Consider the following 15,820-nt stretch of genomic DNA (forward strand, 5'->3'; position numbering starts at 1 on the left):
GATGGATTGTAAGGGGGAAGGGTTGGAGTGTAGGAGTTGGGGTTGTTTATATGATATAGTAGGAGGATGGCGTAGAAGTGACGTCAGGAGGTGGTAGTACTACCACTACTACTTGCTACTACTATCTTTAGCAGGGTTGATGGATGGATGGTGTCATGGTCAGATTGATGTCAGCGGTGACGATCGTATACCTTTTACATAGTAGCATAGCATTGGGGGTGTGCGATTCTGGGGTAAATACTTTTGAGTGTGTTGAATGGGGAGTCCCGTCACTCCCGCGTGTATCATACTAAAGTGGTGGGGTGTCCATTGGATGACTGCGGGATAATTCTTTGGGTTGTAATTAGTTTATGTAATTGGTGGACATATTTACTATCCAATTAGTTTCCATGGTTATCGATAATACCGTAGTTGATTGTCTGGTGCTGGGTAAATAGGGAAAGCGGCTACTATATATCTTGGTAGTGTTTTTGTATAATCGCCTCATGTCAGCTCCAAATGGTCAAGACCATACTATTACTAGTAGGATCGAGAATAAGCTACGTGTAATATAATTGAAACAAGTATGTGTCATCACTCATTAACAATCTATAGTAGTAGTAGCTCACACATAACTATACCACAGCGTCATCTGCAACTCCTCCAACCGTCGCAACCCTCCCGACACCCGCCCCAGCGCATCCGTCAGGAACGCACTTCGCGTCGACCCCGGCTGGGGAGCCGACCACGTTGTCCACCCCCGCGACATGGCTCGCTGGAACGTAGTTTCCGCATGAGTGTCTGGTCCCAACGGTGCCAGCTCCACCACGGCTTCCGGCCCCAACGACAACAGGTAATTGATCCATTCATGCAGCACAATCATGCCCTGGTTGCGCTCCTGAGAAATACCGGCATTCTGGAACACGCCGAACCGGCGTGCCCGCTCGGTCTCACCGCGCAGGAATCCCAGCATGTACTTCAGACACGTCCATACCTCGTCCATGTCTTGCATATCGCTCACCGAGAGGCCTCCGGGATTGCCCTCCCCGAATCCCGGCGGAGGGTCGAACAGGATGCTGGCTACGTCCTTGGGGTCGGGACACGGCTGGAACGGGGATCCAGTTTCCCCACGCAGCCAGCTGACTTGTCCATCCATGTCTGTTTCTCTGCCCGTCTGCATTCCAAAGAGGTAGCAGAAGGTCCAGACGCGCCAGATGGCGTTGTCTAGCCGGCGGGCGTCTGGACCGGATGGACGGGCAAGCGCAGTGTATGAGCTGGTGCGCATGACTCCCCTGCAGTGAGTCATCATCAGGCCCTTGAGAGTGGCGAGAGCGCGGAGATCGCGAGTCACTGCACGGTAGTAGATCGTTGCAGGGGATAGATCCTGCGAATCTGTGTTTTCATTGATCTCACTTATTTGACGCAGTTCCCATGCTGCAGGGGATCTGCGTCTAATAGTGTTTTCCATCAATGGGAGCTCGTGGCGCTTGAAAACATGGTAGGTGGCTCTGCTGGTCTGAGCGAAGGAGAAGAGGTCATCCAGGTCGTCGATCTGGAGGAGGATATTCAAAACCATGTCTTCCATGCCGGGCTTGGAGAGGCTCCATCGTTTGGACACCATGCGCTGCAGGTCGTCGTCCAAGGCGGCCATGACTGCGGCGAATGGCGGAACGGAACTACGTGTCTCTGATATTTGGTCAGGCGCAGGACCTGTAAAGAAGCGCACTGAGGGTGCACCTTCAGTGAATGCTTCGTCCTCGTCATATCCAACGTATTCCCAGTTGCTTTCAGTGTCATCACCTAACGTAGGCCGTCGAATTGGCTTGTCAAACAGCTGGCTCATCGGCTGGTCAACCGGCTGATCGACTGTCTCAGAATCATGGAAATCCTGCGGAGGGAGTTCGCATGTGTGGTCCGGGGGCAGGGAGGAGTGTGAAGTCGGTGGGGGTGAGTTAGAAGGTGCAGTGTCAACACCAAGTAGTGGCTCGTTCTGGACCCGCGTGAAGAGGGATCGGAGAAATTGCTGATTTGATTCTGCTTGCAGGATCATATCCATGGTGTACCCATCTTCGAGCAAGCTCGCGAGGACATTTTTCATTCGCTTGATGGCGTCTTCATAATGACCGTCATCCTCCTTTCCGTCAAGGAAACTCTGACCATTGTCCTCCGGTGGACGCTGAATAGGTGGTATCGTCGACATGCGAACAATGATTGATGCTCTGCGGACATTCTGGTACTTGTTCTTCTTCGTTTTGCTGTGCTTGAGTGCTCCACCATCGTGGGAAACGGCTTTGCGGGTTAGTACCCGCCGTACGCCTGCCTTTAATGACTGCCACAGGGGCTTTTCGTCACTTTCTGGCTTCAGCTCCTGTTTTGACGGCTTCTTCACTGGCTGCTTCTGCTGGACATGCAGGTCCGTCGGACTTGAGGGTTTCGGATTATGACCGTAGCCCTGATTGTTCGACGCGGGGGGCAAGTGTTCAGCTTTGATACCAAATACTTGCGGCCACTCAGGAGCATCCCTGGGCCCTTTCCCAACCGCTGAAGAGCCGATATACCCTGGCGCATTCTCATACCTAAGGTTCGAGGCCGCTCCTGTATCTGGAAAAGCCACTATAGGTCGCGGGGTGGTGGGACGGGGAGCTGTAGATCGGGGCGTGGAGGGCTGAATGGTAGGTAGAGGAGTCACCGGTCTGGGGGTGGTAGGTCGAGGGGTTGCTGGTCGGTAAGTCATAGACGGCGGTGTCATAGGCCGCGATGTCGCAGCGAAGGGTGCTGCTGGGGGAAGAGGTGTTGTAGGTCTGGATGTCGAAGACACTGGTGTCAGAGGACGTGGCGTTGTAGGCCGAGGAACAGCACCATAGGGCGCTGCATGAGGTTGAGGTGTGGTTGGTCTGGATGTCGAAGATACAGGAGTTATAGGACGGGGCGTCGTGGGCCGGAGTGCTAACGGCTGAGGCGTATAGCTCGTAGGGGACTCCCTGAGAGAGCCTTGCCCGCCACTTGATCTACCAGATCCTCTCGAATGCGCATTGCCACTTACTCCAGGAACGGGGGGTAGAGGCTTGAACCTCCACTCGGACGCTGATGGCGAGCGCGTCGCAGAACTCGCGCTAGATGTGTATGAATAGCATGGGCTGGGTGGGCCATATTCATCGGCTCTTGTCTTGGGTATGTGTAGATGTGGCACTGCCAATCTGTCTGCTGAGTCCCATGTCGTTTCCAATCCCGCGAGGAGCAGTTTGTCGTCGACGTCTGGGGCCGGCATTTCCAATTGCTTGGGTTGGGTGCGACCCGCGCTATCTTCAGTGTGATCCTCAAGAATGTCGTTTGGGAGAAAATAAAGAGTAGACCTGGAGGAGGCGAGGCTGTCCACTGACTTTATGCCTTGTGGGTTGCTGAACGGGGCGCGTGGAGGGGCTATTGGAGATCTGCAGCGAATGGGTGCATAGGGACCCGAGGTATAGTCGGACATGGTATGCAGGGCGATCATGTAGAATCACCGCTATAGGTCCAGAAAGGTCCAGAAAAAAGGTCTATAATAGAATGGGGAGGACGGACAAGGGTGATATACGTCGCAGCCTACGGATGACATACCCCTGGGACCCGGTTCCGACTGATACGCAAGCCCACCAGGGCTTGAATCCTGAGAGCCATCGGCTTTGGGTCCATAATGTTTTGAATTTAGTCACAGGGCCCACGCGAAGCTGCGGTATCAGCAAGCCCAGAGCTAGAACCTGGCCATGGAAAAGGTGCCTGCGAGAGCATAGCCCAACCAATGACCAGACAACCAGGGGACAGGCAAGCACAAGTGCTATGCTGACGGAGGATCAGCTAGCAGGGGTCGTGGCAGTGTTTGGAGCATGTTGACTGAGAAAGGCAACACAACAACACGGTCGCTGGAGCACTTGTGTGCTTGGAGAAACTAGTTCGCGATGGCGTTGGGGCCAAATCGCGTCAGAATCTGCGAGGAACCCGGATTGCGATGAACGCGACACTGAGTAATAGTTAGTGACTCCCCAGCTTAGAAACAGATTTATGTATCAGACTCACTGTGAGCAGAGAAAAATAATCTCATAACGAATAAATTGTGGTGAACGTGTTGATAAAATGTCCAAAGAGGCAACGGAAGAGAAGAGAGTTGGAGAAGGGGCCAAAAAGAACGACGGATGAAGTTCTCTCGCAAAGCCTCCCTTCCACCTTCAACTTCCGCCCCCAGAGACGATCCAACTTCATTTCCGCTTCAGCCGATCCAGAAGCGATTGTCCTACAACATAGCCATGTGGCAGAGCCCACCGGTCCAGACACATCAGGGAGGAGATCGTTCCGTGTCCCAGCTGACATCAGATGTTGTTCTCTCAGGGGAAGTGTTTCGTTTGGGGCGAAAACTCCCACCAGGAAACCTTGCGAGGAGGAAGTTGGCTCAGAGAGCAGAGAGAAGAGAGTAGAGAGCTACTAAGGTACCTACTCATCGGGCTGACTTAGTTGCGTTAAGTGGTACTGACATGAAAAACTCGAGGGAACGAACGAATACCAGGAATTGATGGCCTATATGTCGGCCACAACATGCGCTGAACATAAGAAAACCTACACAACTGTCTCGGGGATCTTAGCCCAGCACATCCGGATCTACTATCTGTGTCAGCTCAACAAGGCTTTCACAGGAATTAGAAGTGGATACGAGCCACATGGGTGACATACCATTCCCCGGATCCGTGGTCGACTCCTTTTCTCGAACCTGATCAGCACCATCAGGCCTGCCAGTCAAACTGGAGGAAAACGGCCCCTTGTTTGATCACCGGGCGTGAGTATGCCTTGCACTATTGTTCAACGGGAAGGTAGCTTGTTGCCTGATAGAGTGATAATGGCACATTCGATAAGTGACAGGAGCAGGTTCAAATGAGCTTAATGGCAGCAGGAGACAGATGCTTGTTCTTGGTGGTAGGTATTAGGCCTATGGATGACCTTCTGTATGACTGAATGCATTCTCAGGTTGTCAACAAGGTTGCACCAGAGCATTATCTGCATCGGGACCAGATTGCTGCCTGAAGCAGACGATCTCCCCAATTGACTTCAAGTCAGTTGAAGCTTTCGAATTTAGACCATGTCGCGTCTCCCTGGGTTCCTTGTAATTGGGCATCAGGTTCTCCCGAATTTTTCCAACAACAATTGGGGTGGACAAGCCTCTATGCAGGGCTACCAATGGCAAAGACCTCATAAAGCAGTCTTCTAGACAGCAGGTGATTCCTTAGAATCTGACTAACCTCGCACACGGGCATACTATGGGCCGTACCAACAATTGTGGGAACAGGGTTTCATGATTGGGCATGCCTGGGTTCTTCGTATGGGTTGTAAGCTTCTTCTGAAACGGATTACATGCATGAGTAGTGTGTTTGAGCGTTGCATAACTTCCTACACCTAACAATCTCCACCGACTTACCCTAATACAATACTGATTCCTATTCCGATTATGAAAGAGAATTCAATGGACAAATTTTCTGATACAAAACAACGGCGTCCTGATAAGAGCCATGTCCCTGAGTGGACCATCGCACCGCGTTCAATTTATCCCAACTGATACTAATGACATGCAACCCCAGTCGGACCAGTCTCATATTTGACACCAGACTGAATATCCAACCTCAGATCTCAGCACCAAACACCATACGCAAAATGATCGCACCAACAGTCACCGCAACAGAAAGGTTGGACTTGGTCAATCCCAAACCCTGAACGACATCCAACACCCTAATCCAGTCATACGCCACCAGCATCCGGATGATAGGATACCACCACCAGGGAAATGTTGCACCCAACCAGCAAAATACCCACATGAAACCAACGCATCGCTGCCAGATGAGTGTTTTACCTGCGGTTCTTTGCTCTCCCCGTGACAAGATAGCCCAGTAGTGTTGGACGGCGTCCTCAAACATGATGGCACCGGCTTGTGCGACGAAAAACAACATGGCGCCGGTGTTACCACCTTCGATTCCACTGATCACATTTGTGAATACATGCATCAATCCGGAAAGTATGAAGACAAGGGTCAGGTTGAGATATCGTTCTATCAAGGAGGGCTTGGGGAGGCCGAGGATACGGCAGGTGATTGCTGTTGAAACACCGGTGTATGACCAACGGAGATTTTGATGCCAGAATTTGCTGGGTCGTTCTATGTCAGCGAGAACTATTTCACTTCGAGACGCAAGGATTGCCTGAAGGACTAGATGCGAGCTTACCCCCAGAAACCGCGAACAGTATACGTGTCGGCCAGGCTCCCAAACTCTGGGGGCCACGAAGCGATTGTTGTCATTCCGGTCGCTACTGATATTATAGACGCCACCCGGTACATCGAGTCCAGAAAGAGCATCGATCCAGGAAATCCGAAGAGAAATGCGACTGTGACACGTCCGAGAAGCTGCTTCATGCTAGAACTTGCCATCTCGAATTCGCGGCCGGATCCGTATATGTATGACCCATCGTAATCCTGCACATCATGGGTAGCTAACGATGAGAGCACGAGAACCAGGGCAAGAACTTCCCATATGGCAATCGCCAGCTGCCTGATTATGAAATAGCCTCGGCTGGGTGGTTTTGCTCGAAGCACAAGCGGATGACTGGGAATATTCTTTACCTGCCAGGGCGTGCCAATACCACGGGTAGACTGGAGTAATGCGGAAGCAGACGCAAGTTTCCTGGCAATCGTACCCGGTTGCCCTGTCAGATCGACTCTGGCAACTAGAAGCAGGTTTATATGTTGGATGAGCACGGTAAATGGCATGCCACTAAGAGTGACTTTGGCGTAGGTATGGTGGTCGGTCATTCTGATTAGAACGCCTTCGATGTAGGCCATGTAGGTTATCGAAGGGAGGCATATCCACCGTAGGAAGGAGTTTCGAGGTGTTCTGGCGATGAGGGTGACCGTAATGAGACTTTGAAGTATGGTAACAATGGTGCAAAGGAGGTCTGGTGAGATGGCCATCTCGCTTGGTGGTTTGGAGCATCGGAAGATGAGACAAATGACGCCGTTTAGGGCCTTTAGACTGCTGCTGACGCGACAATCGTTGACTTCGAAGCCAATGCCATTAGAGGGCACGAAAGGGGCTGGTTATATGAGCTCAGGTAGGTGCCCATGTAACAGCTGCAGACCTCACACCACTTGCTCGTGCAACGACAGATGAGCATCCATGAGGAACGGGAGATATCGAAGGAGGTCAACTCTATGAAGACTAACATCTCGAGACAAGATACCGCATGCGTTATTCGGGGGACCAAAGGCGTAGAGGCTTTTGCCGAACGCAAGATACACTAAAACAGCCACAGGTCGGTTTATCGTGGCTATAAGAGTAATATAGAACAACTACATTGCCCTCCGTACGGTGTAACCTGGTGTGGTAGTAGTTGGCAGTGATGTTTTCCGGCATTCTTCCGCAAGATCGGCTTAACAGAATGGCTTTCCCCTGAGAGATAGACACCTAGCCAAAGTATTCTAGGGATTAGTCAAAGATTTGAACCATTGCGCAGCTGCAGACATTACATGCCAATGCCATTTTCCATCCGGAAGACTTCTTGGTTTCCGGACAACCACGCCGAAGTTGGAGTAGAAGACGCTCAGACCAAGTGCCTTCATAGCTTTTGCGGGGAACTGTAACGATTCTGTCAGGCGGGAGCTTGATGGATGGTAAGTAGATAATAATACTACATGCCAAGTGCCGAATCTTCAATCGGCGATTTGTTGCATGTCAAACGCCGGTCCAATGATATACCAGTTCCTCTCAAACCCCTCTCGTTGATCTTCCTTCTCCCGCACACCTACCTTCTTCAAAACATCTCTCTTCAGCAGTCTAATTCCATAGGGGCTTTGAAACTATCGGTCAGACGGACTATCACCTTTATATTATCCAAGATCAAAACTGCCTACTGTCACCAACACCTCAACTTCAAGGCTAAAAGACAGGTCGCGCAATGGCCACGCAAACACGAATGGAAGAAATAATCTCACAAACTATTGATACGTTCAGCGGAAGTCTTCGTGAACTGAGTCTCAAGGCAAGGAAAAAGCCCATTCTTCCTACCCTATATTCTGTACTAACTACTGTCCAGATCCACCAAAACCCAGAGCTGTGCTACGGAGAGCACATGGCCCACGATGCAATCTGCAACTACCTAGTAAAGTGGTCTAGCCTATATGGTATAACAGTAATCCGCAAAGCATACGGCCTCGAAACCTCCTTCCTTGCCGAATACGTCAACGGAGACGGAGAAGTAGTCGATTTCTGCGCAGAATACGACGCACTCCCAGAGATAGGTCACGGATGCGGCCACAACCTCATCGCCATCTCCTCCATCGCCTCATTCCTAGGTCTCGCTGCCGTGATGGAGCGAACCGGAATCCCAGGAAAAGTGCGTCTTCTAGGGACCCCCGCTGAAGAAGGCGGCGGTGGTAAAATCAAGTTGATCGAAGCGGGCGCTCTGAAGTACACAACCGCCTCGTTAATGAGCCACCCAACACCCCAGTTCCCTCATATGCCTGCGGGCTCTGCAGGTGTGGCATTCGGCTCCTGCTTAGCGGCGACTGGGCTCCTAGCTAACTTTACTGGGAAGCCTGCGCACGCGGCTCAAATGCCCTGGGCGGGTGTGAATGCTCTTGATGCGGCAACGTTGGCATACCAGGCTGTTGGTTTGCTAAGACAGCATATCAGGCCCAGTGATCGGATCAACATTATCATTCCAGAGGGAGGGACGGCTCACAATATCATTCCGGATAAGGCGCAGGTTCGAGTAAATGTCCGGTCTGAGACGCTGAAAGAGATGAATGCCCTGCGGGAGCGCGTTGAGAATTGCATGAAAGGAGCGGCGTTGGCTACGGGATGCGCGGTTGACATTGTTCCAGCGTATGAACTAATTTTTCATATTCTCTATGGAAGATAGTGAAACTAACACTGAACCAGAATGGACCCCTACGCAGATATCCGACCCAACGAGAGCCTCTGTACAGAGTTTACCCGATACATGGGTTCCAAGGGTATGGACTACTACTGCGATCTACAAAAGAAGGATATCGGTGCATTCAGCACAGATATGGGTATGCACACAACAACAACCCCCCTCCTCACTATCCAAGTAGACTTTTATTCTCTTTGTTAACGAGAAACAACCACAACTATAGGTAACATAAGCTACAAAGTCCCCTCCTTCCACGGCCACTTCTTCATCCCCACTCCCCCCGGAACAGCCATGCACACCGAGGCGTTCCGCGATGCAGCAAAGACGGAAGAAGCCCATGATATCGCCATGTCAGTGGGCAAGGGCATGGCTGTGGCCGGACTCAAAGTCCTGGCTGACAAAAGTTTCGCGGCCCAAATGAAGGAGTACTTTGAGGATGATAAGGAATTTCGATACTAGACTCTTCTATTACCTCCTTGCTGGACCCCATGCAATGAATGTTTTGTCATATAAGGGTGGTAGATAATTAACTATCTATACTATGTAGTAGATAAGCAGATGGCATTACTACTAGATACTGGAGTCCTCAGTGATATCTATACTTAGAAGAGCCCTCATCAATGTATGTAAATGATGCATTCCACCCGACTCCCATAAGATACTATCAAGTGTATGGTTTTCGAGTACCAGTCCACTACCAGCGAATGACCAGTCTATTAAGTACTAAGTTAGCTCTAATATTAACTGGCGAGCTACTAACTAGTTAGTTAATCATCATCGATGACATAGCTTCCTTGTGTATTGGTTGATGATTGTCCTCGCTTCGGGCCATCTTCGACCCGAGGGGGGCCCTCTCTTCTCGGCGTAGTGATTGTCCCGAGACGCGACTTCGCCGGTGGTTGTCCCGGGGGGTAATTTCGCGTGCAACCATGGGTAGAGTATGCAATGGCCTGATTGATTTGAGCCTAGAGTGGTGTAGATAAATTAATGGATTTGCGGATTGGAACTACTGAGGAGTGATTATAGCTAGTAATACTATGATTAGGTGGGGTAAAGTATTAAGGTCTACAGTAATGCAATGTAACAATTTGTAATCATCGTAAATTCGTATCCTAGTTGTTTTACATGAACCAGTCATGGCTATCTGCGTAGAAGCTAACCCAAGATCCACGAGCTCGTCGCCGAAGCGAGCTCTCCCAATTTTCTCACGATGTCAATTATTATGAAATTAGAAGAGAGCATCGCCCAGACGGTAGTGGACGGCCTTGATCTGGGTGTAGTTCTCAAGGGCGTACGAGCCGAGCTCGCGGCCGATACCGGACTCCTTGAAACCTCCGAAGGGAACCTGGTAGGAGAGCATGTTGTAGCTGTTGACCCAGACGGTTCTATGTGCTTGTTAGCGAGTGGATTCGATTCATGTATTAGTAATATGGTGACTTACCCAGCACGGAGAGCGTTGGAAACACGGATGGCGGTGGTGACATCCTTGGTGTGGATACCGGCAGCAAGACCTAGGACATATCATTAGCAATTGGTATCGCAGCAATTTGATACCGGAAGGACTCACCATAAGAAGTGCTGTTGCCGATCTTGATAGCATCCTCAACGTCCTTAAACTTCTGGACAGTGACGACGGGGCCGAAGATCTCCTCCTGGTTGATCTTCATGTCGGAGGTGACGTCGGTGAAGACGGTAGGCTGGATGAAGTAACCCTCGGTGCCGTGACGCTCACCACCGACAGCAACGGTAGCACCGGCATCCTTACCGTGCTGGATGTACTCCATGATGCGGTCGAACTGGAGCTGCGAAACCTGGGGACCCTGGAAGGTGTCCTGGGCGAAGGGGTCACCGACCTTGTTCTGGAGAGCACGCTCCTTGAGACGCGCAACGAACTTGTCGTAGATGCCTTCCTGAACCAGGATACGGGAACCCGCGCAGCAGCACTGACCGTGGTTGTAGAAGATACCGAAGTTGGCCCAGGAGATAGCGTTGTCAATGTCGGCATCGTTGAAGACAATGTTGGGGGACTTGCCACCCAGCTCGAGGGTCACCTTCTTGAGGTTACTCTTGGCGGCGGCCTGGAGGATAGTACGACCAACAAGGGTGGAGCCAGTGAAGGCGACCTTGTCGATGTCCATGTGGTGAGAGATGGCGGAACCGGCCACACGACCGAAACCGGAGATGACATTGACCACACCGGCGGGGATGCCAGCCTCCTTGACCAGCTTGGCAGCATAGAGACCGGACAGAGGAGTCTGCTCGGCAGTCTTGAGGACAACAGTGTTACCGGTAGCGAGGGCAGGACCGATCTTCCAGGACCACATCAGCAAGGGGAAGTTCCAAGGGATGATCTGTCCGCAGACACCGATGGGTTCGTGGCGAGTGTAGTTCAGGGACTCAGAGTTGGTGTCGATGGTCTGACCATGGATCTTGTCGGCCCAGCCACCATAGTAGCGCAGGCAACCGGCAGCGGCAGCGATATCACCCTTGGCCATGGTGATAGACTTGCCGTTGTCCAGGGCTTCGATAGCAACCAGGATCTCGGCATCACGCTCGAAAAGGTCGGCAAGCTTGGTCAGCATGCGGCCACGGGTGGAAGGAGTGACATGGCGCCAGTCGCCCTCGAAGGCCTTGCGAGCAGCGGCAACGGCGGTGTCCACATCCTTCTCTGAGGCCTCATAGACGGAGACAATGGGCTTCTCGGTGGCGGGGTTGATTGTCTCGAAAGTCTTGCCATCGGCACCCTTGACGAATTCGCCATCAATGAACCTGGTAAAGTAAACAGTGGTTAACCCTCTACCCAAAGCAAACAATATCGAGGGGATGGAACGCGGGGTGACATACAAGCCCAGAGGCTGTTCATACTTGACGCCGTTAGGGGTCGTGATGGTAGCGTAGAGGTCAGACATGATGAGAGATGGGGGAGATGAGATGTGGTTAGAGAAGAAAGAGAGAAAGAGAGGGAAGAGAAGAAGGAGAGGAGAGCGGGGGAGGGGAGAACTATCAATTAATAAAGGAGACAGGAAGTTGAGTTACTAGTGGTGGGGTAGGTAGGAGTGGGGTGGGTGAGAGAGAAGTGGTTGATGGCTGATGGTTGAAGGGAGGGGAAGCTGGTGAGGCGCGAGGGGGGAAACGCCAGCGGAGATCATCCTCGTCCACTGGCTTTAGACAGACTAGTTAGTCCAGCTGGACTGGTCTAGTCGGATCCATGGGAGGAATTCCGGGTCTCATCCATTGCCATTTACCTCATCTGAATCTCTCCGCGGATAGCCACCCCCTCTTCTGCATGCTCCGATTGGAGAGACCAAGCTCCTTGAGACCGAAAACCCACAGCGAGTTAACCTACGTACTCCCGAGACCCCTATAGTGGCCATCATATTATTATTATATCGCGGTAAAGCATAATAAGGACCAGGGCAATGATGGGAACCTGAAAAGTCGGGATTCCCACATGCCAGCCCGTTTCTCCACTCTTTATCCAACAATCGCCAGCGATCGTGCGGGGTTTCGTTATCCATGGCCACCATCCAGGTCCCCCCTTTGGTGTCAGCCATTTATACTTGGTAGTATGTAGTTATTCATTCTTCAAGAGACCCTGTGGCGTTGGTAGTGGAGGGGATGGTTATCATTAGTCTTGGATTGACATGGTTACATCTAGTTTCCTCTTACATCATACCGAAGAGGAATGAAGGACCTTTGAGCGGACGGGAGAATAAGAGGCTAGTAGCTAGGCAACCGGTTAGTGAGTTATCAATCATCTCCTTTTTGTAACTCACTAGGGAAATATTACTCACAGCTATGGAGCATGGGAGCAAGCTCTTTTTCGTATTTCCGGAAACCCTCCACCTCGGTGTGAGTGGCGGGGAACCAAGTGGGATCTAGTCTCTTGAGCTAGTTTGTTGACCTGCAAGCTGCCTCATTTTAGTCAGCCAGTCTCTCGTACTTGGAATAGTAATAGTAAGTAGTTCACGCATTTATTTAAACATCCCTGTATAGTCCAATTGGACACTGACCAGTGAAATCTCCTAAACTTACCCCTCAAACTCTCAAAGTAAGATGAACAAACAGAAAAAGAGGGGAATGCGACCAAAAGCTGAGAGATCCCGAGGCATTAGTCTGATTAGTCTCAAGCAAGCAAAGTGACCCATCCACTAGCGCCAAGTCACTAGCGGGTTACCGTTGAGGTTTAGCCACAATGACACCTTCGCCTGCTGTTGCTGCGACGGGCGGGAGTTTAGCCCGAGCTGGTAAGGATTCAAACCTGGGGGTGGTCGGCTGATACGCTGGACCGTTTACTACTGGGCAGCGATCTAAGACCTCCTTGCCCCGTCTCGGGCGAGTTGTTACAAGTTACAACCCCCTCCCAAGGTACCCCAACGCATATTTCCGCTGTCTATTGTCTAGACGACTTGGTTGAGTGTTCTGTTCAGCCCAGAAACTGCTCCCCCCCACTTATCTCCAACCAACCCTATCCATGTCAATTTATTCAGAACTTTCCCGTTGTTCACTCTGACCAAGTCTTCTATCTGAAACGGCAAGATCTATGGAGATCCCGCTGCCATGGCAATGCGTGATCTAGTCTAGTGTGCTTTTATCATGATCAATTCACCAAATCCCGGCCCAATCAAGTAGATAGCAACTACGACACTGTTCGATAGAATCTTGTCTTCTCTCAAGGGATTGATTAGTTGCATGCAGTCTAGTCTAGTCCTGCAGCTTACACAGTTCATCTCTTATCTCCGGTTCTACTCCGTAGCGCCCGCTTACGTGCCCCTCGTGGGGTTTGCTTTGGCTTGTACCTGCCGGATCCAGCCTCGGCTTCTGCTCTTTTGATACCGATTACGATCTTTCCCGAAGAAGCGAATCTGCCAACTTCGGGTTGATTTTATACCGGTGGGAGGTTAAGACTCCTCTCATCTCACCAGATTTCCGCGAATCCCGCCAGTGGGTTTTGGCCTGACCTTTCTTCCGAATGAAGCTTGATGGTCCTGGTACCGACAAACTGCCATAAAAACAACCTCGGGATAGTACTCCTCCGTGGACTTGCTGCTTACTTGCCCTTGAAATTTATGGGGAGACACCCCATTCCTTCTACGGGGCTCTTCTGGCAGGATAGACGTTTTAATGTTCTATACCGGTGCTCATGGCACTGTTGATGGTGAAGGAATTTCTTCGGCCATAACATAGGAGACGTCTTTTCGAGGCCTTTGAACGCGCACGGGAAGACATTAGACTGCTCCAGTTCAATTTGTTGTGAACCCATTCCGTTCACCGGAAGAGATACCGGAAAGAATGCTTAACAACAGAGCGAAATTCAGAAGCAACTACCCTCAAGTGACTCATGGATGGTATGTGTTGTTGTGCTGCAATGCAATGCTACAAAGTACAACAACAACACCGCGTTATCAGTGCCGATCGGCGGGGTTGGGATACTCTGGAGTGTGGCCATCACTCCCCGGCATGAAGTCAATGGGTGGCCTGAGTGCATGCCGCCCCCGACCGAATGGTGTCAGTCACTGCCTTTAAGGTGTGTAGATTATTAACTTAATTCTGTTACAGTTCTGCGAATAAGGACAAAGGCTTGAAGTAGGACAGCAGCGTGACTCATCCCTGTTACTGGTCTTTGTCACTGCCGACGACGCGCCTATAAGAAGCCCCTAGCTTCACACATCCCCTCTTGCTACTGTGCTGCAACCTGCTGCTCTCTTGATTCGCTTCTTTCTGACTATCGCATATCCATTCCGCTGCTAACGTAAAATGCCAACCTTTTGGCCGTCAATTACCCCAGAGCTTCGAGACTGGGCTTTGCGACAAAGCGTCTTTTTCGTGGCCTCTGCACCTCTGCAAGGACGACATGTAAATGTGTCGCCCAAAGGATTTCCTGACTCGTCTTTCGCCATCCTTGGTCCTAACGAGGCAGCTTACGTTGATGCCACCGGCTCCGGGAGTGAGACCATCAGCCATGTGCGTGAGAACGGTCGACTTACCATCATGTTCTGCTCATTTGATGCCTCGCCAGGCATCGTGCGCTTCTTCTGCACTGGCTCCGTGATCGAGTACGATGAGCCTGAGTTCCCTGGCTACCTCGAGCGGATGGGAGGCAAGAAAGTGGTGGGAGCGCGGGCTATCATCCGTCTGAATGTCTTCAAGGTTCTCTCCCCGACTCCTCTTGGAAGCGCCCTCTGGCTTATTGCCGCGAGCAAGATACAATGCTAACAACTGATGGGATGCATGTTATGGGCTACAGGTCCAACGTTCTTGTGGTTATGGTGTCCCGCGATTGTCCCTGCAAGTCGACCCCAAAACCAACAACACCAAGCCGTATCTTCAAGATCGCGATACCTTAGGCCATTGGACAGGCAAAAGAGTCGAGTCCAATGAGCTTCGCACCTATCAGAAGGAGTGGAACGTACGAAGTCTGGACGGCCTACCTGGACTACACACTGCGATCAAGGATAACCATCAGCTTGTCTGGTTGAAGCAGTTGGGCAACTGGACTCGTCGTCACAGAGACGAGATCGAGATGGTCAAAACCTCCATTCTGTTGTTGTTTATTTCTATGGCTATCCTGCAATGGGCAGGATACGTGTAAATGTAGTCCGAACTGTGACAGAACTGAAGGGTCTGTTGCTTGTAACCACTTGGAGCTGGCCTGGTGGCGTGACTGCTCATCTAATCCGACATGTGACTTAGACTTTCCTTCCTCTGCTTCTTTCAATGGTCGCTCCCGCATAGTGGTGCATTAATGCGACTTGTTGATCTCTATGCCTGCGTAACTCAATTTCACTTAGGTTGTTCATCATCTTCTCGTGCCGGTCGATCCGACCGCAATGCGGCAGGTGAAAGCAGATCCCCGCATCATCGTCCCAGACAACCGAATGTCCTCGGCATCTCGCTG

At 51.2% G+C, this 15,820-nt stretch overlaps 5 protein-coding genes across 5 annotated transcripts; 2 read left to right on the plus strand and 3 right to left on the minus strand.

Moving 5' to 3' along the window:
* Positions 1 to 590: 590 nt before the first annotated feature.
* Positions 591 to 3,578, minus strand: BO85DRAFT_517565 (uncharacterized protein). Its single transcript, XM_025664916.1, has 3 exons — positions 3,023 to 3,578; positions 2,594 to 2,960; positions 591 to 2,538 (listed from the first exon to the last, which is right to left on the minus strand). Exons 1-3 carry the CDS (start codon positions 3,470 to 3,472, stop codon positions 605 to 607), a joined length of 2,751 nt encoding a protein of 916 aa, XP_025519310.1. The 5' UTR covers positions 3,473 to 3,578; the 3' UTR covers positions 591 to 604.
* A 1,884-nt stretch (positions 3,579 to 5,462) lies between these two features.
* pyr8 (acetyltransferase pyr8) lies at positions 5,463 to 6,958 on the minus strand (the record flags this gene model as incomplete). Its single annotated transcript, XM_025662729.1, has 2 exons — positions 5,463 to 6,138; positions 6,216 to 6,958. 2 exons carry the CDS (start codon positions 6,956 to 6,958, stop codon positions 5,622 to 5,624), a joined length of 1,260 nt encoding a protein of 419 aa, XP_025519311.1. The 3' UTR covers positions 5,463 to 5,621.
* Positions 6,959 to 7,798: 840 nt separating this feature from the next.
* On the plus strand, positions 7,799 to 9,509 carry BO85DRAFT_446548 (M20 family metallopeptidase). The gene is made up of 4 exons (XM_025659532.1): positions 7,799 to 8,025; positions 8,080 to 8,870; positions 8,928 to 9,061; positions 9,146 to 9,509. Exons 1-4 carry the CDS (start codon positions 7,942 to 7,944, stop codon positions 9,379 to 9,381), a joined length of 1,245 nt encoding a protein of 414 aa, XP_025519312.1. The 5' UTR covers positions 7,799 to 7,941; the 3' UTR covers positions 9,382 to 9,509.
* A 641-nt stretch (positions 9,510 to 10,150) lies between these two features.
* BO85DRAFT_485122 (aldehyde dehydrogenase family protein) lies at positions 10,151 to 11,831 on the minus strand (the record flags this gene model as incomplete). Its single annotated transcript, XM_025663298.1, has 4 exons — positions 10,151 to 10,307; positions 10,364 to 10,433; positions 10,490 to 11,691; positions 11,767 to 11,831. 4 exons carry the CDS (start codon positions 11,829 to 11,831, stop codon positions 10,151 to 10,153), a joined length of 1,494 nt encoding a protein of 497 aa, XP_025519313.1.
* Positions 11,832 to 14,598: 2,767 nt separating this feature from the next.
* On the plus strand, positions 14,599 to 15,687 carry BO85DRAFT_446552 (pyridoxamine 5'-phosphate oxidase family protein). Its single transcript, XM_025659533.1, has 2 exons — positions 14,599 to 15,072; positions 15,170 to 15,687. The coding sequence occupies exons 1-2, from the start codon at positions 14,680 to 14,682 to the stop codon at positions 15,512 to 15,514; spliced, it is 738 nt and encodes a 245-aa protein (XP_025519314.1). The 5' UTR covers positions 14,599 to 14,679; the 3' UTR covers positions 15,515 to 15,687.
* The last annotated feature ends 133 nt before the right edge of the window (positions 15,688 to 15,820 follow it).

The sequence above is a fragment of the Aspergillus piperis genome (assembly GCF_003184755.1).
Source record: "Aspergillus piperis CBS 112811 unplaced genomic scaffold BO85scaffold_3, whole genome shotgun sequence".
Lineage (NCBI taxonomy): Eukaryota > Fungi > Ascomycota > Eurotiomycetes > Eurotiales > Aspergillaceae > Aspergillus > Aspergillus piperis.

What these genes read in the sequence shown, in the direction of transcription:
- BO85DRAFT_446552 (XM_025659533.1), top strand. Translation starts at nt 14,680, where the DNA reads ATGCCAACCTTTTGGCCGTCAATTACCCCAGAGCTTCGAGACTGGGCT. An exon ending in TCCGTCTGAATGTCTTCAAG is followed by an intron (nt 15,073 to 15,169) that starts GTTCTCTCCCCG and finishes TATGGGCTACAG; the next exon opens with GTCCAACGTTCTTGTGGTTA.
- BO85DRAFT_446548 (XM_025659532.1), top strand. Translation starts at nt 7,942, where the DNA reads ATGGCCACGCAAACACGAATGGAAGAAATAATCTCACAAACTATTGAT. An exon ending in TTCGTGAACTGAGTCTCAAG is followed by an intron (nt 8,026 to 8,079) that starts GCAAGGAAAAAG and finishes ACTACTGTCCAG; the next exon opens with ATCCACCAAAACCCAGAGCT. An exon ending in GCGGTTGACATTGTTCCAGC is followed by an intron (nt 8,871 to 8,927) that starts GTATGAACTAAT and finishes ACACTGAACCAG; the next exon opens with AATGGACCCCTACGCAGATA.
- BO85DRAFT_517565 (XM_025664916.1), bottom strand. Translation starts at nt 3,472, where the DNA reads ATGATCGCCCTGCATACCATGTCCGACTATACCTCGGGTCCCTATGCA. An exon ending in CTCTACCCCCCGTTCCTGGA is followed by an intron (nt 2,961 to 3,022) that starts GTAAGTGGCAAT and finishes AGGCTCTCTCAG; the next exon opens with GGAGTCCCCTACGAGCTATA. An exon ending in CCACCACCCCGCGACCTATA is followed by an intron (nt 2,539 to 2,593) that starts GTGGCTTTTCCA and finishes AGAATGCGCCAG; the next exon opens with GGTATATCGGCTCTTCAGCG.